At 41.2% G+C, this 24,529-nt stretch overlaps 2 protein-coding genes across 3 annotated transcripts; both read right to left on the reverse strand.

The window, feature by feature from the left end:
• Nucleotides 1-886: 886 nt before the first annotated feature.
• Nucleotides 887-9,890, reverse strand: LOC115206315 (P2X purinoceptor 5). Of its 2 annotated transcripts, none has more exons than XM_029773109.1 (13): nucleotides 9,279-9,890; nucleotides 8,901-9,072; nucleotides 8,497-8,647; nucleotides 6,379-6,450; nucleotides 4,626-4,701; nucleotides 4,428-4,524; nucleotides 4,173-4,268; nucleotides 3,864-4,005; nucleotides 3,546-3,676; nucleotides 3,371-3,464; nucleotides 3,198-3,263; nucleotides 1,283-1,368; nucleotides 887-1,148 (listed from the first exon to the last, which is right to left on the reverse strand). In XM_029773109.1, the coding sequence occupies exons 2-13, from the start codon at nucleotides 9,047-9,049 to the stop codon at nucleotides 1,082-1,084; spliced, it is 1,227 nt and encodes a 408-aa protein (XP_029628969.1). In that variant the 5' UTR covers nucleotides 9,050-9,072; nucleotides 9,279-9,890; the 3' UTR covers nucleotides 887-1,081. The 2 variants fall into 2 exon arrangements, with proteins under 2 accessions (XP_029628969.1, XP_029628968.1); XM_029773108.1 differs by having other exon boundaries at nucleotides 887-1,151.
• A 166-nt stretch (nucleotides 9,891-10,056) lies between these two features.
• itgae.2 (integrin, alpha E, tandem duplicate 2) lies at nucleotides 10,057-22,777 on the reverse strand. Its single transcript, XM_029773107.1, has 31 exons — nucleotides 22,561-22,777; nucleotides 22,351-22,453; nucleotides 22,137-22,219; nucleotides 21,947-22,020; nucleotides 20,872-20,980; nucleotides 20,618-20,713; nucleotides 20,410-20,531; nucleotides 20,123-20,271; nucleotides 19,848-20,004; nucleotides 19,576-19,711; nucleotides 19,295-19,365; nucleotides 18,990-19,116; nucleotides 17,264-17,400; nucleotides 16,968-17,105; nucleotides 16,662-16,886; nucleotides 16,403-16,542; nucleotides 16,020-16,162; nucleotides 15,748-15,899; nucleotides 15,486-15,599; nucleotides 15,303-15,376; nucleotides 15,014-15,149; nucleotides 14,774-14,869; nucleotides 14,581-14,660; nucleotides 14,380-14,460; nucleotides 14,165-14,237; nucleotides 11,892-11,993; nucleotides 11,777-11,803; nucleotides 11,478-11,564; nucleotides 11,282-11,368; nucleotides 11,045-11,155; nucleotides 10,057-10,786 (listed from the first exon to the last, which is right to left on the reverse strand). The coding sequence occupies exons 1-31, from the start codon at nucleotides 22,586-22,588 to the stop codon at nucleotides 10,733-10,735; spliced, it is 3,312 nt and encodes a 1,103-aa protein (XP_029628967.1). The 5' UTR covers nucleotides 22,589-22,777; the 3' UTR covers nucleotides 10,057-10,732.
• Between the last annotated feature and the right edge of the window lie 1,752 nt (nucleotides 22,778-24,529).

The following is a 24,529-nucleotide window of genomic DNA, read 5'->3' on the forward strand; positions in this document are numbered from 1 at the left end:
AAGGAGATATGGCCCACTTTTGGACGTGCGCCTCGCTGTTTACAGTCCTGGTGAAACATATAGCAGATGCCTATAGATCAGTGGAAGCTGGTGAGAGGAGGACAAGTCATAATAATGGCTGGAACAGAGCAAATGGAATGGCATCAAACCATGTGTTTGATGTATTTTACAAGAGGTTGCCAGATCGAATCCCCGAGCTGACAAGGTACAAATCTGTCGTTCTGCCCCTGAACAAGGCAGTTAACCCACTGTTCCTAGGCCGTCATTGACAATAAGAATTTGTTCTTAACTGACTTGCCTAATTAAATAAAGGTAAAATATTTTTTTAGATATTTTTTTTATACTATTCCACTGATTCCGCTCCAGCCATTACAATGAGCCTGTCCTCCCCAATTAAGGTGCCACCAACCTCCTGTGCTATAGATAGTGCCTGTCTTTCCTCAAGATTAAGTCCTTGCCACAAAGTTGACAGACACCACATACCAATTTTGTTGATGTTAACTTTGTCAGAGTCCATTATCGCTAGATAACGCTAGCTAATATCTGTGTAGTAGCTAGCTATGGCACGTGCTTGCTTGCTCTTTACATTTGTTTCAATCTGGAATATCAACAAGGCAACACTCCATCTTAACTCCTCCTCTACATGTACTGCACTCTTAGGAAAAAAAGGTGCTATCTAGAACCTAAAAGGATTCTTCGGCTGTCCCCATAGGAGAACCCTTTGAAGAACCATTTTTTGTTCTACATGGCACCCAAAAGGGTTCTGCCTGGAATCAAAAAGGATTCTACCTGGATCGAATGTAGCTAGTCCTGTAGGATTCTACAAAGAGTGTGGATTAGTTGAACAGTGAAGAAGAGAACCTCCCGACAGTTTTTCTCTCTCTCCTCATGACCAGAATGTGTGGCATCCCGCTCAGGCATGTCTTTTACTTCGGCTTCTTTTGTTTTTGTATTTAACCATTATTTAACTGGGCAAGGCTAAGTGAGCTGCTGCCATGATTAAACCATAAGTGATAGGTCAGTGAGCTGCTCCCATGGTGTTAAACCTCAGGTGATAGGTCAGTGAGCTGCTGCTATGGTGTTAAACCTCAGGTGATAGGTCAGTGAGCTGCTGCTCTTCTGGGGTTTGTTTTACATCCTCTGTAGTACTGCTATGGTAAAATGGGAGAGTGAAAAATAACATGACATTTTATAACAAAAGTCTCTCTTAATCTCCATTACCAGAAAAACATATTTCCAAATGTCTTGTAACTCAGACAAATATTTATTGTAAATGCCGTACTTCTTCACATTTTCAAACTTCCAGTCCTTATAGAACTCCCTATTTTTCATCAGGTAGAGAAGAATCCAGTCACAGAACCAGGCCCCCTGCAATAAAATGAGATCCATTAACAAATATAATATAATCGTATATAATAAAATATATAGAATATACTACACTGCTCAAAAAAATAAAGGGAACACTTAAACAACACAATTTAACTCCAAGTCAATCACACTTCTGTGAAATCAAACTGTCCACTTAGGAAGCAACACTGATTGACAATACATTTCACCTGCTGTTGTGCAAATGGAATAGACAACAGGTGGAAATTATAGGCAATTAGCAAGACACAGACCACTTCTCAGTTCCTATGCTTCCTGGCTGATGTTTTAGTCACTTTTGAATGCTGGCGGTGCTTTCACTCTAGTGGTAGCATGAGACGGAGTCTACAACCCACACAAGTGGCTCAGGTAGTGCAGCTCATCCAGGATGGCACATCAATGCGAGCTGTGGCAAGAAGGTTTGCTGTGTCTGTCAGCGTAGTGTCCAGAGCATGGAGGCGCTACCAGGAGACAGGCCAGTACATCAGGAGACGTGGAGGAGGCCGTAGGAGGGCAACAACCCAGCAGCAGGACCGCTACCTCCGCCTTTGTTCAAGGAGGAGCAGGAGAAGCACTGCCAGAGCCCTGCAAAATGACCTCCAGCAGGCCACAAATGTGCATGTGTCTGCTCAAACGGTCAGAAACAGACTCCATGAGGGTGGTATGAGGGCCCGACGTCCACAGGTGGGGGTTGTGTTTACAGCCAAACACCGTGCAGGACGTTTGGCATTTGCCAGAGAACACCAAGATTGGCAAATTCGCCACTGGCGCCCTGTGCTCTTCACAGATGAAAGCAGGTTCACACTGAGCACATGTGACAGACGTGACAGTCTGGAGACGCCGTGGAGAACGTTCTGCTGCCTGCAACATCCTCCAGCATGACCAGTTTGGCGGTGGGTCAGTCATGGTGTGGGGTGGCATGTCTTTGGGGGGCCGCACAGCCCTCCATGTGCTCGCCAGAGGTAGCCTGACTGCCATTAGGTACCGAGATGAGATCCTCAGACCCCTTGTGAGAGCATATGCTGGTGCGGTTGGCCCTGGGTTCCTCCTAATGCAAGACAATGCTAGACCTCATGTGGCTGGAGTGTGTCAGCAGTTCCTGCAAGAGGAAGGCATTGATGCTATGGACTGGCCCGCCCGTTCCCCAGACCTGAATCCAATTGATCCAACATCTGGGACATGCTCCATCCACCAACGCCACGTTGCACCACAGACTGTCCAGGAGTTGGCGGATGCTTTAGTCCAGCTCTGGGAGGAGATCCCTCAGGAGACCATCCGCCACCTCATCAGGAGCATGCCCAGGCGTTGTAGGGAGGTCATACAGGCACGTGGAGGCCACACACACTACTGAGCCTCATTTTGACTTGTTTTAAGGACATTACATCAAAGTTGGATCAGCCTGTAGTGTGGTTTTCCACTTTCATTTTGAGTGTGACTCCAAATCCAGACCTCCATGGGTTGATAAATTGGATTTCCATTGATTATTTTTGTGTGATTTTGTTGTCAGCACATTCAACTATGTAAAGAAAAAAGTATTTAATAAGATCATTTCTTTCATTCAGATCTAGGATGTGTTGTTTAAGTGTTCCCTTTATTTTTTTGAGCAGTATATATACCTGTATTGCAGAGGAGGCTGGTGGGAGGGGCTATAGGAAGACGGGCTCATTGTAATGACGTGAATGGAATAAGTGAAATGGATACCATTCAATTTATTCCATTACAATGAGCCCGTCCTCCTATAGCTCCTCCCACCAGCCTCCTCGGCTGTACTGATACTCATAAGTCCATAAGTATAGCCTATACAAATGTAATCTTTAAAAAATTATACGTACACCACCAATACAAGCTAGTCCTGAGCCTATATGGATAATGGTGGGGATGATACAGAACTTTCCAGCCTGTAGGAGAAAATAGAAGGAAGTAACAATAAGGGAATCAAAACATCAGGAAACAAAATAGATGCATTTATCCTAAAAAGCCATTGAATAATATATATTTCTCATACCTTCCCATGCACCATAATGTTGATGCGTATACCATACACTTTGAAATGTGTTCGGTAGCTTTCTCCAGACTCAGATTTAAAATAGCGAGCATGTCTGTTATGAGAGTACCAAAGATGTGAAAGATTAAAGTACGACTTCAAATTAAGTATTATGTATCAACTTCGTGTGTGTTACCTGAAGTTGAATCCTGAGGACTCTCTGGACACATTGACGTCAATGCTAGTAAAGTTGTACCGTGGCTGGCATTCTGAGGGACCTCTGTCAAGGTCACACTCCCACCCAATCAGAATTCCAATTAAACCACCCTGGAGAGAGGGAGAGAGGTATTGATAGCAAAATGCTATATTATTTACATTATTTATGTATTTTGTTGGTGGCTTACTCTTTGATGGTATGGACATCGTACAGAGTGTCCATTTAACTGCTTAAGATAATTGAAAACATCATCAATAACAACAACAACAAATAAACTTTTAAATTGTGAAAACTGACCTTCAAAGCCATGTCCTGAAAGCTGTGTCCAGTTTGGTTAACAATGTCTCCCAGACGGAATATGGGGCAGTAGGGTTCAAGAGCCTCATCGTAGCGACATTTCTTCAGATGGAAATTATCAGCCGTGTCCTGAACGTTGGCCCTGATAATTGGGTGAAACATTTCAAAGTTTTTATTTATCAAAATGTAGACAGCAAACACATTCTGAAATACGTAATATTAACAGATTAAGACTCCAGCTCGTTTATACATTTAAAGAAAACCATCTGCCTGTCAATTGTTTAGGTGGTGTTAATATAGACAACTTACTTTGAGAAACTGAATTTGGGAAATCGGATGACATTTTTTATGTAGATGGTGAAGTTTTCAGCTTCTCTTAACATATTCTTGTGTTTATGTCTATCCCTGAAGGAATAAAAGGGAATGAAGATTAATACTGCGGACACATGCTCATGCGTGTGTGTGCATGTATGTGCCTGTGTGTGTGTGTGTGTGTGTGTGTGTGTGTGTGTGTGTGTGTGTGTGTGTGTGGCTACGAAAGTAAAAGTGTGTGAGTGCACTTACTGTGTTTGGCATCTACTCTCAACGGGGCACCAGCTATATATCTCACATGTACCATTGGATTTCCCATTGTCTCTCAAGCAGTGGCCTGTCCTAACTCCTACAGAAAATTATATTTCACAGTATGTTTGTGAGGAGACAGTATATGTAATTTCTTGTTTCAATTTGTTTGAATTCAATTGAGTTTTCAAAGATTCCTACCATGGCCAGCTACCACCACCTCTCCCTCTGCACAGTCTTCATCTCCCTTACAGTGGCCATCTGGCACATTGGGGCTCTGTGAAACAATACCACACAAACTAGTATGGTTTAACAAATACGGACCAAATACAAACACTTAAACAACACATCCTAGATCTGAATGAAAGAAATCATCTTATTAAATACTTTTTTCTTTATATAGTTGGATGTGCTGACAACAAAATCACACAAAAATAATCAATGGAAATCCAATTTATCAACCCATGGAGGTCTGGATTTGGAGTCGCACTCAAAATGAAAGTGGAAAACCACACTACAGGCTGATCCAACTTTGATGTAATGTCCTTAAAACAAGTCAAAATGAGGCTCAGTAGTGTGTGTGGCCTCCACGTGCCTGTATGAACTCCCTACAACGCCTGGGCATGCTCCTGATGAAGTGGCGCATGGTCTCCTGAGGGATCTCCTCCCAGACCTGGACTAAAGCATCCGCCAACTCCTGGACAGTCTGTGGTGCAACGTGGCGTTGGTGGATGGAGCGAGACATGATGTCCCAGATGTGCTCAATTGGATTCAGGTCTGGGAAACGGGCGGGCCAGTCCATAGCATCAATGCCTTCCTCTTGCAGGAACTGCTGACACACTCCAGCCACATGAGGTCTAGCATTGTCTTGCATTAGGAGGAACCCAGGGCCAACCGCACCAGCATATGCTCTCACAAGGGGTCTGAGGATCTCATCTCGGTACCTAATGGCAGTCAGGCTACCTCTGGCGAGCACATGGAGGGCTGTGCGGCCCCCCAAAGAAACGCCACCCCACACCATGACTGACCCACCGCCAAACTGGTCATGCTGGAGGATGTTGCAGGCAGCAGAATGTTCTCCACGGCGTCTCCAGACTGTCACGTCTGTCACGTGCTCAGTGTGAACCTGCTTTCATCTGTGAAGAGCACAGGGCGCCAGTGGCGAATTTGCCAATCTTGGTGTTCTCTGGCAAATGCCAAACGTCCTGCACAGTGTTGGGCTGTTAGCACAACCCCCACCTGTGGACGTCGGGCCCTCATGCCACCCTCATGGAGTCTGTTTCTGACCGTTTGAGCAGACACATGCACATTTGTGGCCTGCTGGAGGTCATTTTGCAGGGCTCTGGCAGTGCTTCTCCTGCTCCTCCTTGCACAAAGGCGGAGGTAGCGGTCCTGCTGCTGGATTGTTGCCCTCCTACAGCCTCCTCCACGTCTCCTGATTGTACTGGCTTGTCTCCTGGTAGCGCCTCCATGCTCTGGACACTACGCTGACAGACACAGCAAACCTTCTTGCCACAGCTCGCATTGATGTGCCATCCTGGATGAGCTGCACTACCTGAGCCACTTGTGTGGGTTGTAGACTCCGTCTCATGCTACCACTAGAGTGAAAGCACCGCCAGCATTCAAAAGTGACCAAAACATCAGCCAGGAAGCATAGGAACTGAGAAGTGGTCAGTGGTCCCCACCTGCAGAACCACTCCTTTATTGGGGGTGTCTTGCTAATTGCCTATAATTTCCACCTGTTGTCTATTCCATTTGCACAAAAGCATGTGAAATGTATTGTCAATCAGTGTTGCTTCCTAAGTGGACAGTTTGATTTCATAGAAGTGTGATTGACTTGGAGTTACATTGTGTTGTTTAAGTGTTCCCCTTACTTTTTTGAGCAGTGTATATTGCCGTTTTAAAAGGGTGATTAAAGGTGACAACATAAAGAAATGAAAGGGAATTTCCTTACCTCAGCACAGTTGCCCAACTTCTGGTTTGGTGTCTCTATAAAATTGGTAACAATGAAAAAATCTGCTTCCCCCTATAGTAAAAAAATAAAGGGGTGTTAAACCAGCCTGATATCAACTGATAAGCATAAGTGTGTCACGCATTTGCAGAAAGATGTGCATCACAAGACGTGACACATAAGTCAATACATTGCATTCAGTCAGCTTTAATATTGCAGATTGTCGCTTCCATCAATGTAATTTCCAATCCCCCTTATTTTATTTGTAAATATATACAGTACCAGTCAAAAGCTTGGACACACCTACTCATTCAAGTTTTTTGGGGTGATTTGGGATGAGTTGGACCGCAGAGTAAAGGAAAAGCAGCCAACAAGTGCTCAGCATATGTGGGACCTCCTTCAAGACTGTTGGATAAGCATTCCAGGTGAAGCTGGTTGAGCAAATGCCAAGACTGTGCAAAGCTGTCATCAAGACAGAAGGTGGCTACTTTGTAGAACCTCAGATATATTTTGATTTGTTTAACATTTTCTTTGGTTACTACATCATTCCATATGTGTTATTTCATAGTTTTTATGTCTTCACTATTATTCTACAATGTTGAAAATAGTAAAATAAAGAAACCCTTCAATGAGTAGGTGTGTCCAAACTTTTGACTGGTACTAAATATATATATATATATATATATATATATATATATATATATATATATATATATATATATATACGCACTACCATTCAAAAGTTTGCCAATTTCTCGCATTGAATAGCCATCATTTCTCAGAACAAGAATAGACTGACGAGTTTCAGAAGAAGTTTCTTTGTTTCAGGCTATTTTGAGCCTGTAATCAAACCTACAAATGCTGATGCTCCAGATACTCAACTAGTCTAAAGAAGGCCAGTTTTATTGCTTCTTTAATCAGAACAACAGTTTTCAGCTGTGCTAACATAATTGTAAATGAGTTCTCTAATGATCAATTAGCCTTTTAAAATGGATTAGCTAATACAACGTGCCATTGGAACACAGGAGTGATGGTTACTGATAATGGGCCTCTGTACGCCTATGTAGATATTCCATTTAAAAAATCTGCTGTTTCCAGCTACAATAGTCATTTACAACATTAGCAATGTCTACACTGTATTTCTGATCAATTCGATGTTATTTTAACGGTAAGTTTTTTTTTAGCTTTTCTTTCAAAAACAAGGACATTTCTAATTGACCCAAAACTTTTGAACGGTAGTGTATATGTTTTCCTTGATTATTTTCCCCTAACCCTACCACCCCTCCCCTAATTGGAGTAAACTAATGGACAATGACACTTAGGCTTCTACTTCCAGCTTATACAGTACATATTATATACATTTACCTTGACCGATATCTTTTTCAAAAGCATCCCAGACTGACGCTTATCAATAATACCATGTTAATTAAACCAGTTAAACAGGGCTGTCCTTTAACTCCTTTTTGTTCTACACAGTGGCTCCAGTTACAAATTTTCTGGAAGCCTCATCACGATAGCTAAAAATCTGAAGCTTCATAACTTCATATCAAGAAGATCTAAATGCATATTCCCATGAAACTGACTGAGATGCTGCATGGACATTTCACTATTCATGACTGACAGTGAGAAATGTGAAGGGAGGGTTACCACAAAAATGTGTGTTTAAAGGCACAGGACGGGGCCACAACAGGACGGTTACATTCAGAACCGCAGCCTCCGCCTTTATTATATTTAAGCAATAAGGCCCGAGGAGGTGTGGTATATGGCCAATATACCACGGATAAGGGCTGTTCTTACGCACAACGCTACGTGGAGTGCCTGGATACAGCCACTAGCCGTGGTATATTGGCCATATAACACAAACCCCTGAGGTGCCTTATTGCTATTATATTGGCCATATACCAAACCCCCTCTGAGGTGCCTTATTGCGATCATAAACTGGTTACCAATGTACTTAGAACAGTAAAAAAAATGTTTTTTTCATACCCGTGGTATACGGTCTGATACACCAATCAACATTCCGTTTAAAATTATAATTATTCTAGCAGTCAAGCACAGTGGATTAGATCAATCTTATTTTTAACATTAAATTACTTTAAAGGGGATTGTGGTTAGTCTGACCTGGGGTGGAATGACATAGTCCACAGGTCCCCACACCATCCGTCCGGACTCTGATGTGTTGGTGACCGCCACTCCCTTCAGTTTGGTTATCACAGCACTCTGGATAGATTCCTCTTTGGTCTGGTAGGACTTCTTGCTCAGGAATACATACCTGTGTAGACCAGGAGGACAATATACTGTAACTATCTCAATGGGGATAATCTGCTTAAACTTGGAAAAAGTGGAGGTTACTGTCTTATAGGGGTTTAAAATATTGGTTGGAATATATTTTTACATGTTAAGTTTCTGTGAACTACAAATAGATGGACTAGATTGTATTTTATTAATAACATTTCATATGCCTTTAGACTGTTATAAGGGCCTATATCTTGAAAATGTGGAAAGGTATTTGTTGAGACCCTTACCCAACAAGGTATCCAATGATGGATAATTGTATAACTCTGTACAAACTGCCGACTCTCTTGCTTCCTACAATGATGAATTTTCCTGTCTTGTAGTCAAGATAGGAAAGCACATTCAAAAGAACTTTGCTTTTCCAGCTATTGGAAGCCATCCCACGGTGATGATACTGTAAATCTGAAGACAACAGTCAGTTGCTTATACAGCCAATGCAACCGTTGAACCCACAGAAGCCATCACAGAGCAAATAAACTACTTTGGCAAACGTTCTGTTGATTTCATCGTAATTTCAGTATGCTAGTGTAACACTCATTATATTCTATATAAACATTCAAACTCGCATAAAAAAAAATATTAAATGAGATCATAGTTTAGTTTCTTACCTTGGTCTACGAGATTATTGAAATCTGGAATCAAATCTTGTCTCTACCCATCAGCTTTTATATGAACAGCAATGTAATGAGGACATTGTTTCCCTAGGTCATATTTCAATTCAGGCAATGAGTTTCAAGGGGCATGGATTTTAAATCTTCTGAAGAGACAGTTTGTGCATATATTAACAACAAAAAGCATTCAGTTGACAACCAGTTGTCCAATAGGGGGAGAGATTAACAGCATACTGTAGAGCAGAGTGATTTACAAGAAATGTGTGGCAGACTTAGAACAAATCACATGATGTAGATGTGCATCTGCAGGTCACAGGTGCAAGTTGATGCAACATTTTCCCACATCCTAGGATGTTCTGTACAAAACAACAGTACACAATAGAATGTAAATGATTTCTGCTTTTGCATGAGACCCACGTTTTGAAAGGCAGGGATGCTTTTGTTACTGGTTTTACTGGCGATGACATGGAGGGGAAACACGAGTCAGTAAGATGTGAATAAACAGATCAGTAGGCCTATGTGTGGGTGTCAATCCGAGGCGAAGATGTCAAAGCTGTCAACAGTTTGCAAAATGTAAAAAGTTTGAAGTATGTAACTCCACCACAAGGTCACAGGTGTAGGTTATTATTTCCGTTTTGGATATATAGTGAAGAAAAGCCTTTCTCTATGTTCTCACTGATCAATCTCAAAAGAACAAAAATAAACTTTAACAGCAGCTGAGACTTTATTTAACCTTTTTACAAAGCATGTTGAGATTTATAACAGGAAAATCAGGTTTTGCTTTCAAGATAATATTTTTCATTTAATCTTTGTATTTAGTTCTTTAGAGCAAACATTTTAAAACAAAAACATTGAGGCAATTTACACCAAGGTAAGCAAATGTACAGTAGAAATATGAGTAATATTTTATAGTAAACCTTACCGTATAGAATACTTTAAAAACACAGACATAGTGTAAGTCAATTATCTCTATGTAGAAATATGCAATACATAACAAAATAATTAACAAATTCAAAACAATGATGTGGCTTTGTCATATTTCAAAGTTCTCATCATAATACAAACATCCATTTTAAAAAGTGTGCTATATTCTAATTGAGTAATATTTTGTATAAAACCGTACAATATAAAATATTTTAAAACAGTCATCACAGTAAGTCAATTATCTGAATATGTATGAATGTACAATACTCAAAACAATATTTAACAAAATACTCAAAACAAAGCGATCACATGGCTTTATCATATTTCAAAGTTCTCATTAAATCACTCAACAATGCAAATTTCTTATGGGCATTTTGGCTGCTAAGGCTAAAGTTCAGTGGAACACCATGCAGATCCAGCGTGCAGTTGGAATATTTATTTATGGTAAAATCCCCCAAGTTACACAAGGCTCCAGCTTTCAAAATGCTAATTTAGCATTTAGCCCTAATCTTACCAGTGACAGAGCATCACTCAGCATCCATTGCTATATCCTTTTGATGGCGTCGTTTGAAAAAGCCACACTGCAAGTTCGAAAAGGAAAGATTAGAGTAGTGATGCCTTGATGCTTTAACCGAAATAATGTACTGCAGTCAGACCTGGGTTCAAATTGAAATCTTTCAAGTAGTTTTAGTGTTTGATTTAGCCTGTCTTGAGTGCTAGATTGGCAGGGTTTGCACTTCTACGATTATTCTATTGGTTCATGCAAGCTCAATCAAGCCCAGCTAAAGTAGTTGAACATGTATTCAATGTACAAAAACATCAAAAACACTCATTATTACCTTAACGAGTATGACAATGATTATGGCTAGAAATAGAAAGCCTCCAATGGAGCCACCGATGATGACGGGCAATGATTTCTCCACTGCCAGTTTGATAATCATCACCTCCACCTAGGAAGCAGAACCACAAAGCAGAGCAGACAGAGCAAGATCGTTTCCAATAATGTACGTAAATGAATAAATATAATTTTTCAATTATTTAAATCTGACATCTCTATTATTGAACGTTTAACCCACTGATTCCATCGATCTCAATTCCAGTGCTTCGAATCGGTCTTCATCAAATCCCAGAGTGGCTTTAGCTGTAATCTTCTCAGATTTACCCTGTAATGATTGATGATGGATGGTCACAACAAAGCCTTTTGATCATAAAATGTGTAAGGATCTTCATCTCTATATTGCAGAGGAAGTCAATAAACGTGCATCTACCAACCAAAACGTCTCTGATTGAAGCCTCAGCCTCAACCGTGATTTCCTGTACATCTGTCACTGAACACTGAATGAGATACTCCCCGAAGGCCTGGAAGAATAACACATATTTACTACTCAAAATGCAACATGTTCTCATTATGTCAAAATAGTGACATTTAACCATTGTAGATATGTTACTTTGGCTAATATACTTCTTATTTGTCATTTCTTGCTGACAAATTAAGACAAATATGCTGCATAATATTTTGATTTCATGAATCATTTTATATTATAGGTGTAATGGGAAAGGATGGAACTCACATTTACTTCTGGATTTCCACATCTCCCCTGGAATCCAAACCAAATGATTGTCAGGGACCGAATACTGGGTACCAAATATTATAACAATAGAAATGTCTGGATGTTTTTAACATACCTTAGGTGTAATACTCTTGATTGTAATTTTGGTGTGACGTGCCTGTACTGTTATTGTAATGTTAACGCGTATAGTTGCATTGTGTTTGTTCTCACCGTGAAGCTGGAAGGGAGAAAATATTTGTAGAAAGATGCAAACACACACATTATAGAACTAGAAAAGTACATTTCCTGAAGAAAATGTGTGTGCTTGCTAGCTTGTCTTGAAGGATCATTTGATTGATAGGATAGCCTGAACATGTGAAAGTTGGTTTGATGTCTGTAGCTTGGACGGTTCAAGAGTTACTATTGTTGTTGGTGGGTTATTTTATGCTAATTTGATCTAATTTGAATTGTTATCGTTTATAACGTTTTGAAAATGTTAGTTTTTTTATGTTTGTATTTGAAATGGTTAACGAGCAGTAGCACTTGAAGTGTCACTGTGTTCTTGTGGTTGACATCGGATTCATGATGATTTATGCAAATGTAGTTATGCTATACAAAGTATAAATAGCATAAACAATTATTTTATATGTTGGAACAGTCTGGACATTCTAAAGTTTGTTTGGTCTCGATAGCTACGCTCCTGTGGTTTAAGCACTAGTGGGCGGAATAATAATATGTATGTACAATTCTAGAGTGGTCTTGCTTTCAGCAAGCACATTAAAGACGCAAACATGCTTTTGTCATGCTTTTGTCACTTCTAGATTAGACTACTGCAATGCTCTACTCTCCGGCTACCCCGATAAAGCACTGAATAAACTTCAGTTAGTGCTAAACACGGCTGCTAGAATCTTGACTAGAACCAACATATGTGTACATATTACTCCAGTGCAAGCCTCTCTACACTGGCTTCCTGTTAAGGCTAGGGCTGATTTCAAGGTTTTACTGTAAACCTACAAAGCATTACGTGTACTTGCTCCTGCCTATGTTTCCGATCTGGTCCTGCCGTACATACCTACACGTACGCTACGGTCACAAGACGTAGGCCTCCTTATTGTCCCTAAAATGTCTAAGCAAACAGCTGGAGGCAGGGCTTTCTCCTATAGAGCTCCATTTTTATGGAATGGTCTGCCTATCCATGTGAGAGATGCAGAATCAGTCTCAACATTTTAAGTCTTTACTGAAGACTCATCTCTTCAGTAGGTCCTATGATTGAGTATAGTCTGGCCCAGGGGTGCGAAGGTGAATGGCAAGGCACTGGGTGGACGAACCGCCCTTGCTGTCTCTGCCTGGCCAGCTCCCCTCTCTCCACTGGGATTCTCTGTCTCTAACCCTATTACGGGGGCTAAGTCACTGGCTTTCTAGTGCTCTTCTATGCCCTCCCTAGGAGGGGTGTGTCACTTGAGTGGGTTGAGTCACTGACGTGATCTTCCTGTCCGGTTTTGCACCCCCTCGAGCTTGTGCGGTGGAGGAGATCTTTGTGGGCTATATTCAGTAAGTTGGTGGTCTGTTGACTCTCTAGTGGTGTGGAGGCTGTGCTTTGGCAAAATGCGTGTGGTTATATCCTGCCTGGTTGCCCCCCTCCCCATCTCAGCCTCCATTATCTATGCAGCGAAAGTCTATGTGCCAGGGGGCTAGGGTCAGTCTGTTATATCTGGTGTAATTCTCCTGTCTTATCTGGTGTCCTGTGTGAATTTAAGTATGCTCCCTCTAATTCTCTCTCTCCCCTCCCAGAGGACCTGAGTCCTAGGACCATGCCTCAGGACTACCTGGCCTGATGACTCCTGGCTGTCCCCAGTCCACCTGGTCGTGCTGCTGCTCCAGTTTCAACTGTTCTGCCTGCGGCTATGGAACCCTGACCCGTTCACCGGACGTTTTTGCCTTGTCCTGGACTGACTGACTCGACCTCTCTCTCGACCTCTCATTGCTTGGCTATGAAAGCCAACTGACATTTACTCCTGAGGTGCTGACCTATTGCACCCTCTACAACCACTGTGATTATTATTTGACCCTGCTGGTCATCTATGAACGTTTGAACATCTTGAAGAAAAATCTGGCCTTAATGGCCATGTACTCTTGTAATCTCCACCAGGCACAGCCAGAAGAGGACTGGCCACCCCTCAGAGCCTTGTTCCTCTCTAGGTTTCCTCCTAGGTTCCTGCCTTTCTAGGGAGTTTTTCCTAGCCACTCTGCTTCTACATCTGCATTGCTTGCTGTTTGTGGTTTTAGGCTGGGTTTCTATATAAGCACTTTGTGACATCGGCTGATGTAAAAAGGGCTTTATAAATCAATTTAACTTGATTTGAACACATTATAGAAAGAAGAAAACATACGGAAACATAGCAAGCATACCTGAAACTTAAATGTCAGGTCTTTTTTCTCAATGGTTTGGTCCGTGAATTTTACAATGTTCGGTGTGGCCTCCCTGTAAACAACAAGGTAGCAGAAAAATAAAGATGAATTGAATGGAATTGAAATCCAACATTCAACAGCATTAAGTAGGATTTATAAAGACATTCTTTGCCTTGAAATCATCCCTCTCTTACTATCGTTCAGTCTTAACTCACCCAGTCAGTTGGACCTTTAAAGCATTCTTTATTCCAAAGTGGTACGTCTTAAAATCCAAAACCTGGGTGCCACTATTCTCACTAAAAACAATGATAGGAAGGACAAATGTAGACAACTTCATTAAAATAAAATACAAAAATGCTACATTTTTACTCAACACGAAGATCATTTAAGAAGTATCGGTATGGAAAGCTTCAAACCATGTTAGGTTTGCTGTGATCTCAGCCTCTCGCATCTCTGATTTCTTGTTCACAAGCTGCCAGGAGATGGAGAAATGTACCTAGGGTATCAAAATAAAAAAAAGGTCAGAGAAAAAGGACATTTTGATGGGAGACATTTAGCATGAGCAATGCCACTAGGCTGTATTAATGAAGTCATGGTGGGTATCGGTACCTGGGTATTTTTCTTGAAGACTGGATGTAAGAGACGACACTTCAAATAAGAAATATTCTCTTTAACTTGGTTCTCACAAACAGACCCTTCCATTTTCTGTGAATGATGACCAGAACAATAGTCAGTCAGTTGCTGACTCCTTTGTCAGTCAATGCAACAAAGCTGATCTAATATTTCCAACCTCAAATCTTGTTCTAAGCACTCAACAAAATCATTTTTGTTTCAGTGAGGAGAAATTACCATTGTGAACTTGTTAAAAAGGAGCATGTTGGGATATGCCAGGACAAGTGTTGTCATGTAGGCACTATCCCCAACGTTGGTCAGATTGAAGTCAATCATCAAGTTCTGGGTCGTTCCGATTATGACCATGTCCTTGCTGTTACACAAATGATAGGATAAAAAGGACAATAAATCATCTGTTTGGGTATAAAATCAATGACTTATTATTTTCACCTTGTTAAAGATGTTTGTAGACAGGAGAAGACACGATATAGAAAAATAATGGCATTGTGATTGAAAACTAATTTACCTCAGCCTTGAATCAGATAGGGGTATGTTTTCCCTGCATTTGTCTTTCACCTCACACTCCTTCTCAAATTGAATCTGAAGATTTCAATTGACAGCACATACGATAGCATAATAATAATTATAATTAAAAAGGACTCTTGAACAGTTTTTCACAACTTTGTTGAGTAGGCTACCAAATGCTCACCTTTTCTGTGAACTCTGTGGGAGTACAGAAATCCAGAATGCGGAGAGGTGGTTCAGTGGTATTCAACTTGAAGTTTAGCTTGATCTCTATCGGTGAGAAGCAGTCATAGCAACCCTGAAAGAGAGAAAAAAACTACATGTGTCTATCCCTCTCTCTCGTGTGATTAAGTATCATCAGTAAGTCTTACTGGAGACTGTTCATACTTTAAAATAGAGATTTAAAGATAATATTTGTAATGAATGTAGACGCCTCAGAAACCTACCGTAAAAATCAATTTGATGGGGTTAAGGCAGTTTGTATCATGAAATATAGTGAAGATGCCTTCCCCATTTGCTTTGTCATCAAAAGACAGGCGCTTTTTGTTTTGACCTGCATCCAGATCTATGTTGTAAGATATGGGAAGTTCTTCATGAGCTGAAAAACAAGCAAATCATGGATCAAAATAAGTGATTCAGTAGTTCCGAACAAATACATCTACATTTTCTAGTTTATATCAACTGAGACGATGGGTGATGAGAACTGTACTGTACATACAGCCAATATTTCCCCTTTGTGCTTGGAAGCAGATGGCCAGGGTGACCTGCTCCATCTTGGTTTTTGAGTTTGTCTGTGCGGATGTGGGGATGGTGTTAGGCTTCATGGTCAGCTTGGGTTTAAACACGATGACAGGGATTGTTCTGGTAGAAATTCAGAGTTTTGAGATTATTCAGTAAATGAACAGTGCATACACTCTTTAAACAAGCTGCTACCTAGAACTGTAAAGCGATTCATACGGGGACAGCCGAAGAACACTTAGGGGTTCTAGATAGCACCTTTTTTTTAAAGAGCATTCTACTAAATGAAACCGTATACACATCTGTGGTGGACATATACAGTACAGAGCTTCCTGGACATATATTCCTGCTGTCTATACTCACTTCAGGACAGTGACAGTGCCTTGGCTCCCGACACTGATGTAAAGCTGTCTCCTCCCGTCAGCACTTTTTTTGTCAGAGAAGGCACTCACAGACTGGCCAAAGTGGTGGAGTTTCATCTCAAACTCTGCAGCTTTAATTCTCTAGAAGTAAGAACAAGAACAACACTATGTGTGATGTTCTGTATAAAGTCCTTTCACTGCAGGCATCAGGATCATAGCAAGAGGCTCTTTGTCAGCAAGCTAGACTTCTACTAAATCACCTGAGAGTGGTCCCTCTGAAGTCCTTCTTGGACTCCGTTATAGATATAGATGCTCCCAGAACAGCCACATATCTCATCGTCCTCCAGAGGAGCTCCAACTGCCACGTCATTGTATCCGTTTCCGTCCAGGTCTCCAACAGAAGAGATGGCAGAACCGAATCTGGCATATATGTAGCTGTCCAGCCCATGCCACTCCCAGGACTCCTTATCAAACTTACCCTGGGCCTGGGACACAACCCTCACAATCATCAGAAAAGTACAGTTATGAGCACTGAAATACAATTTTATGAATGCATTTCTACTGACCTGGTTTAGCTTGAAGATGATCACTCTGCCCTCCTCTCCTCTCTGGTGGAAGTACGGTGCTCCTACAAGCAGGTAGTCTGTCTTAGTGTCCCCGTTAAAGTCCAGGGCACATAGCACAGAGCCAAAGTAAGAGCCCACCTGTAGAGTGGAGATTTGGGTTATTATTTGTAACCTCCACACGATGGCAGTAAGCATCAGGTTGTGTACTATTAAAAGTGGAACCAAAGATGGATACAGTACCTGTCCAAGTTGATTTCTTGGATTTCACAATATATCTGTTATACACATAGACCTACCTGGTCACCCAGTAGTATTTCCTGCAGTTTGTGTGAAGTTGCAATAAAGACAAAGACCCCACCAGTCAGGTTGTGACGAGGGGCCCCTGAGATGTACAGAGTCCCTGAGGGGCCCATGGCAGACACAACACTGTAACCTGGGACACACAGACAGAAGTTAACAGAATACATTCAAGAAGGACTGCCAACTTTTGAAGAAAGCTTGGAGTGAGATATGCTATGTGAATTTCATTGCCCTTTGGCACAACCCCAAGAAAGGGCACTGAGAGTCCTCCCCCAGGAACATTGTACTGTTTTATAGCTAAGTTCCTGCAATTCTACATATTTTGACATGGCTTAGGCCTATGACTAGGGTGGATTTTTTTTCAATAAAAACCACAGGTCAGGTGTATTCAGGATGCTTTGAACATTAAATGAACACTCCAAATTCGACAACTTTGTTACTTTTAGATTTTTGGGGGATGACATTTAAAGCATGCTAATATTTTTTAGGTGGTTTTACACTTTATTCAGGCGATAATGAAATGAGATTCTAGAAACAGCGGGAAGCTTGGAAGCAGGGACTGATCTCTGTTCTCAGGTGGAAAGTTGTATGTGGCACGTCCTGGGGAGTGTTTTCACTACACCAAGGCTCTGCAGAGGAAATGTTAATATTAATGGTTGATGGCAGTGGGTAACCAAATTATATTTTGTAATTTGGGTCAACTCTCACTTTAAAATAGGGCAAATTTCGCAAAATCACCCAACCTTCAAGGAAAATCTAATGAATATAAATGTTCAGGTGGTTTATGCCTACTAGTTGAAGATCCTTGCCATCATCTTTCTTTACATAGACAAAATATGGTGCTTTGAGAGTCCCCTCACCATTTCTACCTAGCATGTGCACAACATTAAAATGTCAAAAATTATATTTGATACCTGGAGCATTTAATATCCCATGCTCATTTTTATGACTATTCAAAACTGTCCATGAATGGCTGCAAAAATACAAGTAGGCATATCAGATTTCAAGTATGTGGTTACACTTTCAAAATTTGGAAGAAGTGGAATAATAAAATGAGTGTGGGGAATAACAGTTGTGTTCCTGTTAGATTACATAAATCTGTCCCTACACCCTAACCAAATCATTATGTCTTGTCCTCGCACTAGAATCGAACTTACACTTTTGGGTTCAAAATATGTTTGTCAAAATGATTTTCAGAGTTACAAATCAGGTCACCCTACCAAACATACGCAATAGGGACAGGAGTAACATTGTTCATAAAACAGCGCTACCATGCTGCTCTTTTTACTGTTTATAAACTCAGCGAAGAACGTTCTCTCTCCTGCTGTGGCAAGACAGGACAATGATAGAGGTTCCGCTTGTGATGTTAAATTGCAGGCGCAGATTCTCTGATTTCAAAACGATTTGGAGCACAGTTGAAAACTTAACACGCTGTCTATTTAATGGACTAATTTGAAAAATAAATGCAGTAGTTTTCAATATTTGAGATATAAGAGGTGTGGCGTGAGAAGAGGGACACATTTGTGTGTCTCATGGCCAATGCGTGAGAGTTGGCAGCTCTGACCTTCAGTTATGGCCTCGGGATGAGGATGAGGAATACAAAACAAAAACCTTCAGAAACTTTGTGTGTGAAACGGCATGTCCCATAATCTGTTGTGGACGAATTAAACTTTGCGAGAATTTTACTTCTGGGTAACCGAGATTACATGTCCCATAACGTACCTAAGTAGGAGAACCTTGACTCTGAGGATGACTCATTTAAGAAGGTGACCTTATTGTCCTTGGGGTGTTTTAAGATCACTCCTCCACTCCAGTCATTGGCCCCCACAGCGCCGAACAGTAAGGACCCCTAGGAAGAGGAGGGAATGGATGTTATAGCCAGATGCCAATAAAAAATAGAGAGTGGATAGAGATACTATTATGATCCTCAAACTGCATCTCATATATGGTCAGACTGCAGACTTTGGTCTTAAACCAACTAGAAAACCAGTGTGTAAAAAAACTAAGTTGAAACCCAAACAACTTACATCTAGTGCAATGTGATTACTGAATCCAGCCTCGGCGAGTTGAAATTGAAAGCCATCCCCCTGCTTGATTCCTGGTTCATAAATTGGAGCAACACAAACATTTTGTTTTAAAGTGAGTCAGAAATAATATTTCTCATGGAGTAGGACGCAAACTGCACCTTACAGCCTGTCAGTGTTAGACTACCCTAGACCTCCTACATTAAACTGCACACATACAGTATATGACGATAATGGGACACAATGTAAAGGTTACACTGATGATTACAGCCTTTTAGTGTTACCTTCGATTCCTTTGATGATACTGGTCTCTAGCTTGGAGAGGATGCCCTCCAAGGCTTTATAGTCACCAACCAAGAACAGGTTACTCTCACTGTTGCTAATAATCTTCAACTCGTCTATTTTGGTTTGATTACCAACCTGTGATTCATAAATGTACAGAGAAAATGTATGTCTTGACATACCAGAATATGAGCTAACTTTTTCATTGAATCGATTAAACCTGTTACTTTAGTCAGGAAGATTAATTAAAAGATACACAATAGTGAAAACTCACCCCAATAGCAAATCTGGTGATATTTTTTGTTTCAAGCAAGTTCTTAGCTTTTTCCAAATGTTCCTTATCCCAATGGGATATTGCTCCATCTGACACCACTATCATGATTTTCTTGGAGTCCTCTTTGGACCCATTCTCAGGAACAAAAACATGTTCACTGAAAATACAAATTTAAACAAATCTCAACAATGTAATGATATTTGCAATCTAAATTATATAAAATATGGGCCTATAGTATGGTACTTACATTGTATAGATAATATTATGGTACTTACATTGTATAGATAATAGCTGAAGCAGTTATTGTGGCATTTTCGATCTGTTTAATGTTTTTGACCGTTTCAATAGCTTTTGGCCCGTCTTTCTCCTTCAATGACAGTTCAGTTCTGATTTTCGATCCATACTGAACAACAGTAAATTCACACTAAAAAGAAAAAACAATTAATTTTGTTATCACAATAAAGCATTATCATTCATTTTATTTAATGCCAATTCAAGAGAAAGCACAGTTTTGTGGCCAAATCTTTTGTTGAAGTGTGCATTAATGTTGATCAATACTTACATTGAAACATTTCTCCCAAACATTTTTCATCACAGTTGTGATGAAATCTTTTGCCCTTTTAAAGTCTTCGCTTTCAATGCTACCAGATCCATCAAGTACAAATGCAATCTCAGTCCCGGGATCTAAAAACAAAACAGCGATATTGTACATGAACAAAAAATCAGACATGAACATCACTTCCCTGTATTTGTAATAAATGTAGACCCACCATCCTTCTCATCATCCTCATCACTGTTGTTGTTGTTGTTATTGTTGTTGTTATTGTTGTTATTGATGGAGATGTTTCTTTCCAGTTGATCTACAACTTCAATTCAGAAAATGTAGACATTCGTTACTAACTTTACACTCCATATATGGCGCGGATGTACAGTGTGTTTCCATAGTCTACATTTCCCTATGTTCATCTGAGATCTAACTTTTTAACAGCTGTTTCCATTGGTTCAATATCATAGGAATGCCTACCTAGCGTGGCAGGATAATACACCTCATGCTTCAGAAGGCCAGACAGGAGTGTACAGTTTGCATTAAGATCCTCATTCATGTTCTTCTTCTTCCTGACCTGTTGACAGACCTGGTGAGAGGAGAGCAGAGCAAGTCATCAGGCCACATGGCATACTGTTGAGCAGGATAACTCTATGGCCTGATCAGTTTGGTAGTGTACAAGATAACTTGCTTACTGACTTAATCCTCTTAATTCCTGGAGCAACATAGGGCCCAAGATAAAGACGATTTGAACTTTATTTAATTCGCTGGACAAACAGGGCAGTGTATGGTATTTCCTACACCTTGTGCTCAAAAAGCGGATGTGGATGCCTGCGTGCATGCAAGTGTCTGTCTGAATGTGACCACAGTGACACTTAATGGTGAGAACACAACTAATATCTGCAGCAGACACAGTCAGAGAACACTCTCAATAATCTTATCAACAGAGTTTGAGGAAGCATTTCTATGCTAGACTTACAGACAATTATGTATTGTTTTAGACCAGAGATGTGGTCCTTCTCTGTGAGTCTATCTAGCAAAAACAATCTAACAGTAGCAGAAAATAATCAGTTACATCGGAAAAAGTTTTAACGGGAAGAGTGGGACCCATTGATCATGCTGAAAGGGAAGTCATGTGAAAGGCAGACGTTACTAGCATCTGACGCCTACAAAGGAGGAAGCTGTGGCTTTGCTGAGAGACAATTGACGAGGCGACGATTCTGCTGCTACTCTTATGTGATTTACTGCTGTTACTGCTGCTACTCTTATGTGATTTACTCCCCCCCCAATACTTCACTCCTCACTCCCCCTCTCATTTATACACAGAAATGAAATACAACACAGCTCTTAGTAGTCTTGAACTACTATAACTATTTGTCATACAGCCAATATACTGTGTCATCATGTACAAATCATGGACAAATGTCATAAAAATTCATGACACTTTCATGAGTGACTTATTGTGAATGGCAAATTAAATGGCTCAATAAAAGGCAACACAGCAGGTTAAATAGGTTATCTCTATGAATGTAGAAAACTGTTGTAGAATAAATACCATGTGCTGCTCCATCTCTCCAGTCAAACTGTTGGTTACTGCCACGATGGGTCGGAGTCCTTTACCTGCATTGGCTACAAAACAAGTTGACTTGGATTCAGCATATGGTTAACAAAAACAAGCCCTGAAATGTACTGGAATAACTGAACCTACTTCTGAAATTTGGATTAGCAAGAGTGGCATAGTTTACCTGAGATATTGACTTCTGTGCATTTTTCCAGACCACAACTGAATACTTTCTGGTGTCTAGAATTTGGTGATGTAACCAATACCCTGTTGAATTACATAAGAGAACATGGATAAGGAGAACAAAGTCTAGATGTAATACAGTACTGTAGGTCTATATGACATGAACACAAATTCATTTGACATAACATATAACAGATGATGCCATAGTGACTTACCCAGCTTTGGACTGAACAGTAGTTTGCCCAAATAGTTTATCATCATTCTGAAAATGCTTTACTGGTTTTGTGAAAATGTTGAAGCCTGCTACTGTGCATATCACTGTAAAACAAAGAGATGTCAGGTCTGAAGTGACGATACAGACCTTTTATCACTCTTTACATTAATTGAATGAATGAATGCCTAATGCTCAAAAACAGAATACATACCAGTCAGCAAAATGTGTCCTCGAATCATGTTTCTAGTGGAACATGTTAGGTCTAAATCAAATCAAATCAGTTAGTAACGAAGGTCTAAGAAAAATAAACTGCTTAAACCAAATCAGTCTGATCGTAACTTGCTTGTAACCTATCAAAAGTTTTTGATAACTTCTCATATATGCTCTTCCGTACACTGCACATGAAAAAAGTTATTCTGGTGTGCTCAATGCTATGAGGTGATGACATCACAACCTCACTGTCAGACAGACAGACAGTGGGGGTTGTGGGGGGTGGTGGCTCTTGCCTTGTTGTCATGTAAACCCTTGGGTTGTGTAAAAGTATGAGATCAATATCATGCCGAATGTTTTGTGAACACACAGCATGCATTTTGTGGTCATGTATCATGATCTGTACAAATAAGTACCAATCCACAAATGTAAATCACTTTCCACAAATGTAAATCACTATCCACAAACAAACACCTTTTGATTTGTATTTGTAAATCGATATATTGCATTAGAATGTTTTTAAAACTGCAGATATGCAGGTCATTTCCAAGGGCCTTAAGTAAAATGAGAGCCATAAAGATTTGTACCTAGGAGAGATATGGCAAACCTGCAACTCCATATTTGGAAGCGCTTAGGTCACCTGACTTTTGGCAGGGATTTGACTACAAGAAAAAAACTAAAAGTTGTCACGTGTCGAAAGCAATTTGTAGTCGTAGAAAAAAGTTATCACACGCAGAAAGTGATTTGTAGTTGTAGAAAAAAAGTTTGTACCCGTAGAAAGTGATTTCTATAAATCGCTTACAGCCTCTCATTCGGCCATGTTGATGCCTGCCTTTCAAGGTTGCAGCAATTATAGTATGTGTCACACCCTGATCTGTTTCACCTGTCCTTGTGCTTGTCTCCACCCCCCTCCAGGTGTTGCCCATCTTCTCCACTTATTTCCTGGGTATTTATACCTGTGTTTTCTGTCTGTCTGTGCCAGTTTGTCTTGTTTGCAAAGTCAATCAGTGAGTCCCCCTCTCCCCCTCTCCCAGTGGCTGTTCACATAATCACTTTGAGGATGGAGAGGAGGAGTGTGGGTCTTTTACATACCCAGCCTCTCACACATGGTGGCGAACACACGGGACTCAAAGATTCTGCCTTGGTTGCTGTGGATGAACTCCGCAGCTCCGAACCTGCTGAAAAACCCTGCTGTCAGGGTGTCGACAATGGTCTCTGCCTCCTGGTCCCAGGCCATTTTGTGAAATAGTCCATGGCCATGAGCACCCAGAGGTTTCCACTGTCTGTGGTGGGGAATGCCCCAACTACATCCACTCCCACCCTCTCCATGGGAGCCCCCACCGGGAACTGTTGGAGCTGGAGGGCCCTTTTTTGCTGTGCAGTTGTCACAGCGGCGGCTAAAGTTGCCCCCAGTAAAAGCCCTGACGGAGGTGGCGGAGTGTTTTTGTGACCCCAAAGTGTCCAGTCCCCACCCCCCCATGAGTACTCTGGAGCACAGCCTCTCGCAATGCTTTTGGGGCCACCACCTGCCACCTGTCCTCTCCCGTAGCTGTCTCCTTCCATGCCCACTGTAGCACACCATCAGCCAGCCGCAGTCTCTCAAACTTTGACCACAACCCTGTGGTCGCGAGTGAGAGCGCTGTCACCTCTTCCCATGGTGGCCTCACCTGTGCCTCTACCCACTGTAGCACTGGCTGTAGGTCTGTGTCCCGTCCCTGCTGCTGCTTCCGTTCACCCACAGCGGCAATCTGCAGCTCACAGCAGACAAGCCTGCTCGCCCGACACACTGTGGCACAGACCCTCTCCACTGCACACAGCTCCCTCTCACGGCCCTCTCACAGTGGCGGCACCCGTCTGCAGTACAGGGCTGACGGGACTTGGAGTGGCGTGCCCCTGCCCTGTGCACCACTGTGAAGTCGTATTGCTGAAGCTCCCGAACCTGCAACTATGGAGTTGCAGGTTTGCCATAT

Source organism: Salmo trutta, chromosome 13 (genome assembly GCF_901001165.1).
Source record: "Salmo trutta chromosome 13, fSalTru1.1, whole genome shotgun sequence".
NCBI classification, from domain to species: Eukaryota; Metazoa; Chordata; class Actinopteri; order Salmoniformes; family Salmonidae; genus Salmo; species Salmo trutta.

Bases quoted from the DNA above. Each gene is read 5' to 3' on its own strand.
- LOC115206315 (XM_029773108.1), bottom strand. From the start codon at position 9,049: ATGGCTTCCAATAGCTGGAAAAGCAAAGTTCTTTTGAATGTGCTTTCC. The intron at 6,451-8,496 runs GTCAGACTAACC...TTTTTACTATAG, and splicing joins ACTATGTCATTCCACCCCAG to GGGGAAGCAGATTTTTTCAT. The intron at 4,006-4,172 runs GTAAGTTGTCTA...CCCAATTATCAG, and splicing joins CCCAAATTCAGTTTCTCAAA to GGCCAACGTTCAGGACACGG.
- itgae.2 (XM_029773107.1), bottom strand. From the start codon at position 22,588: ATGATTCGAGGACACATTTTGCTGACTG. The intron at 15,900-16,019 runs GTATGTACAGTA...CTTGTTTTTCAG, and splicing joins ACAAAGGGGAAATATTGGCT to CTCATGAAGAACTTCCCATA. The intron at 11,994-14,164 runs GTATGCTTGCTA...TCTCCCTTCCAG, and splicing joins ACCTGACATTTAAGTTTCAG to CTTCACGGTGAGAACAAACA.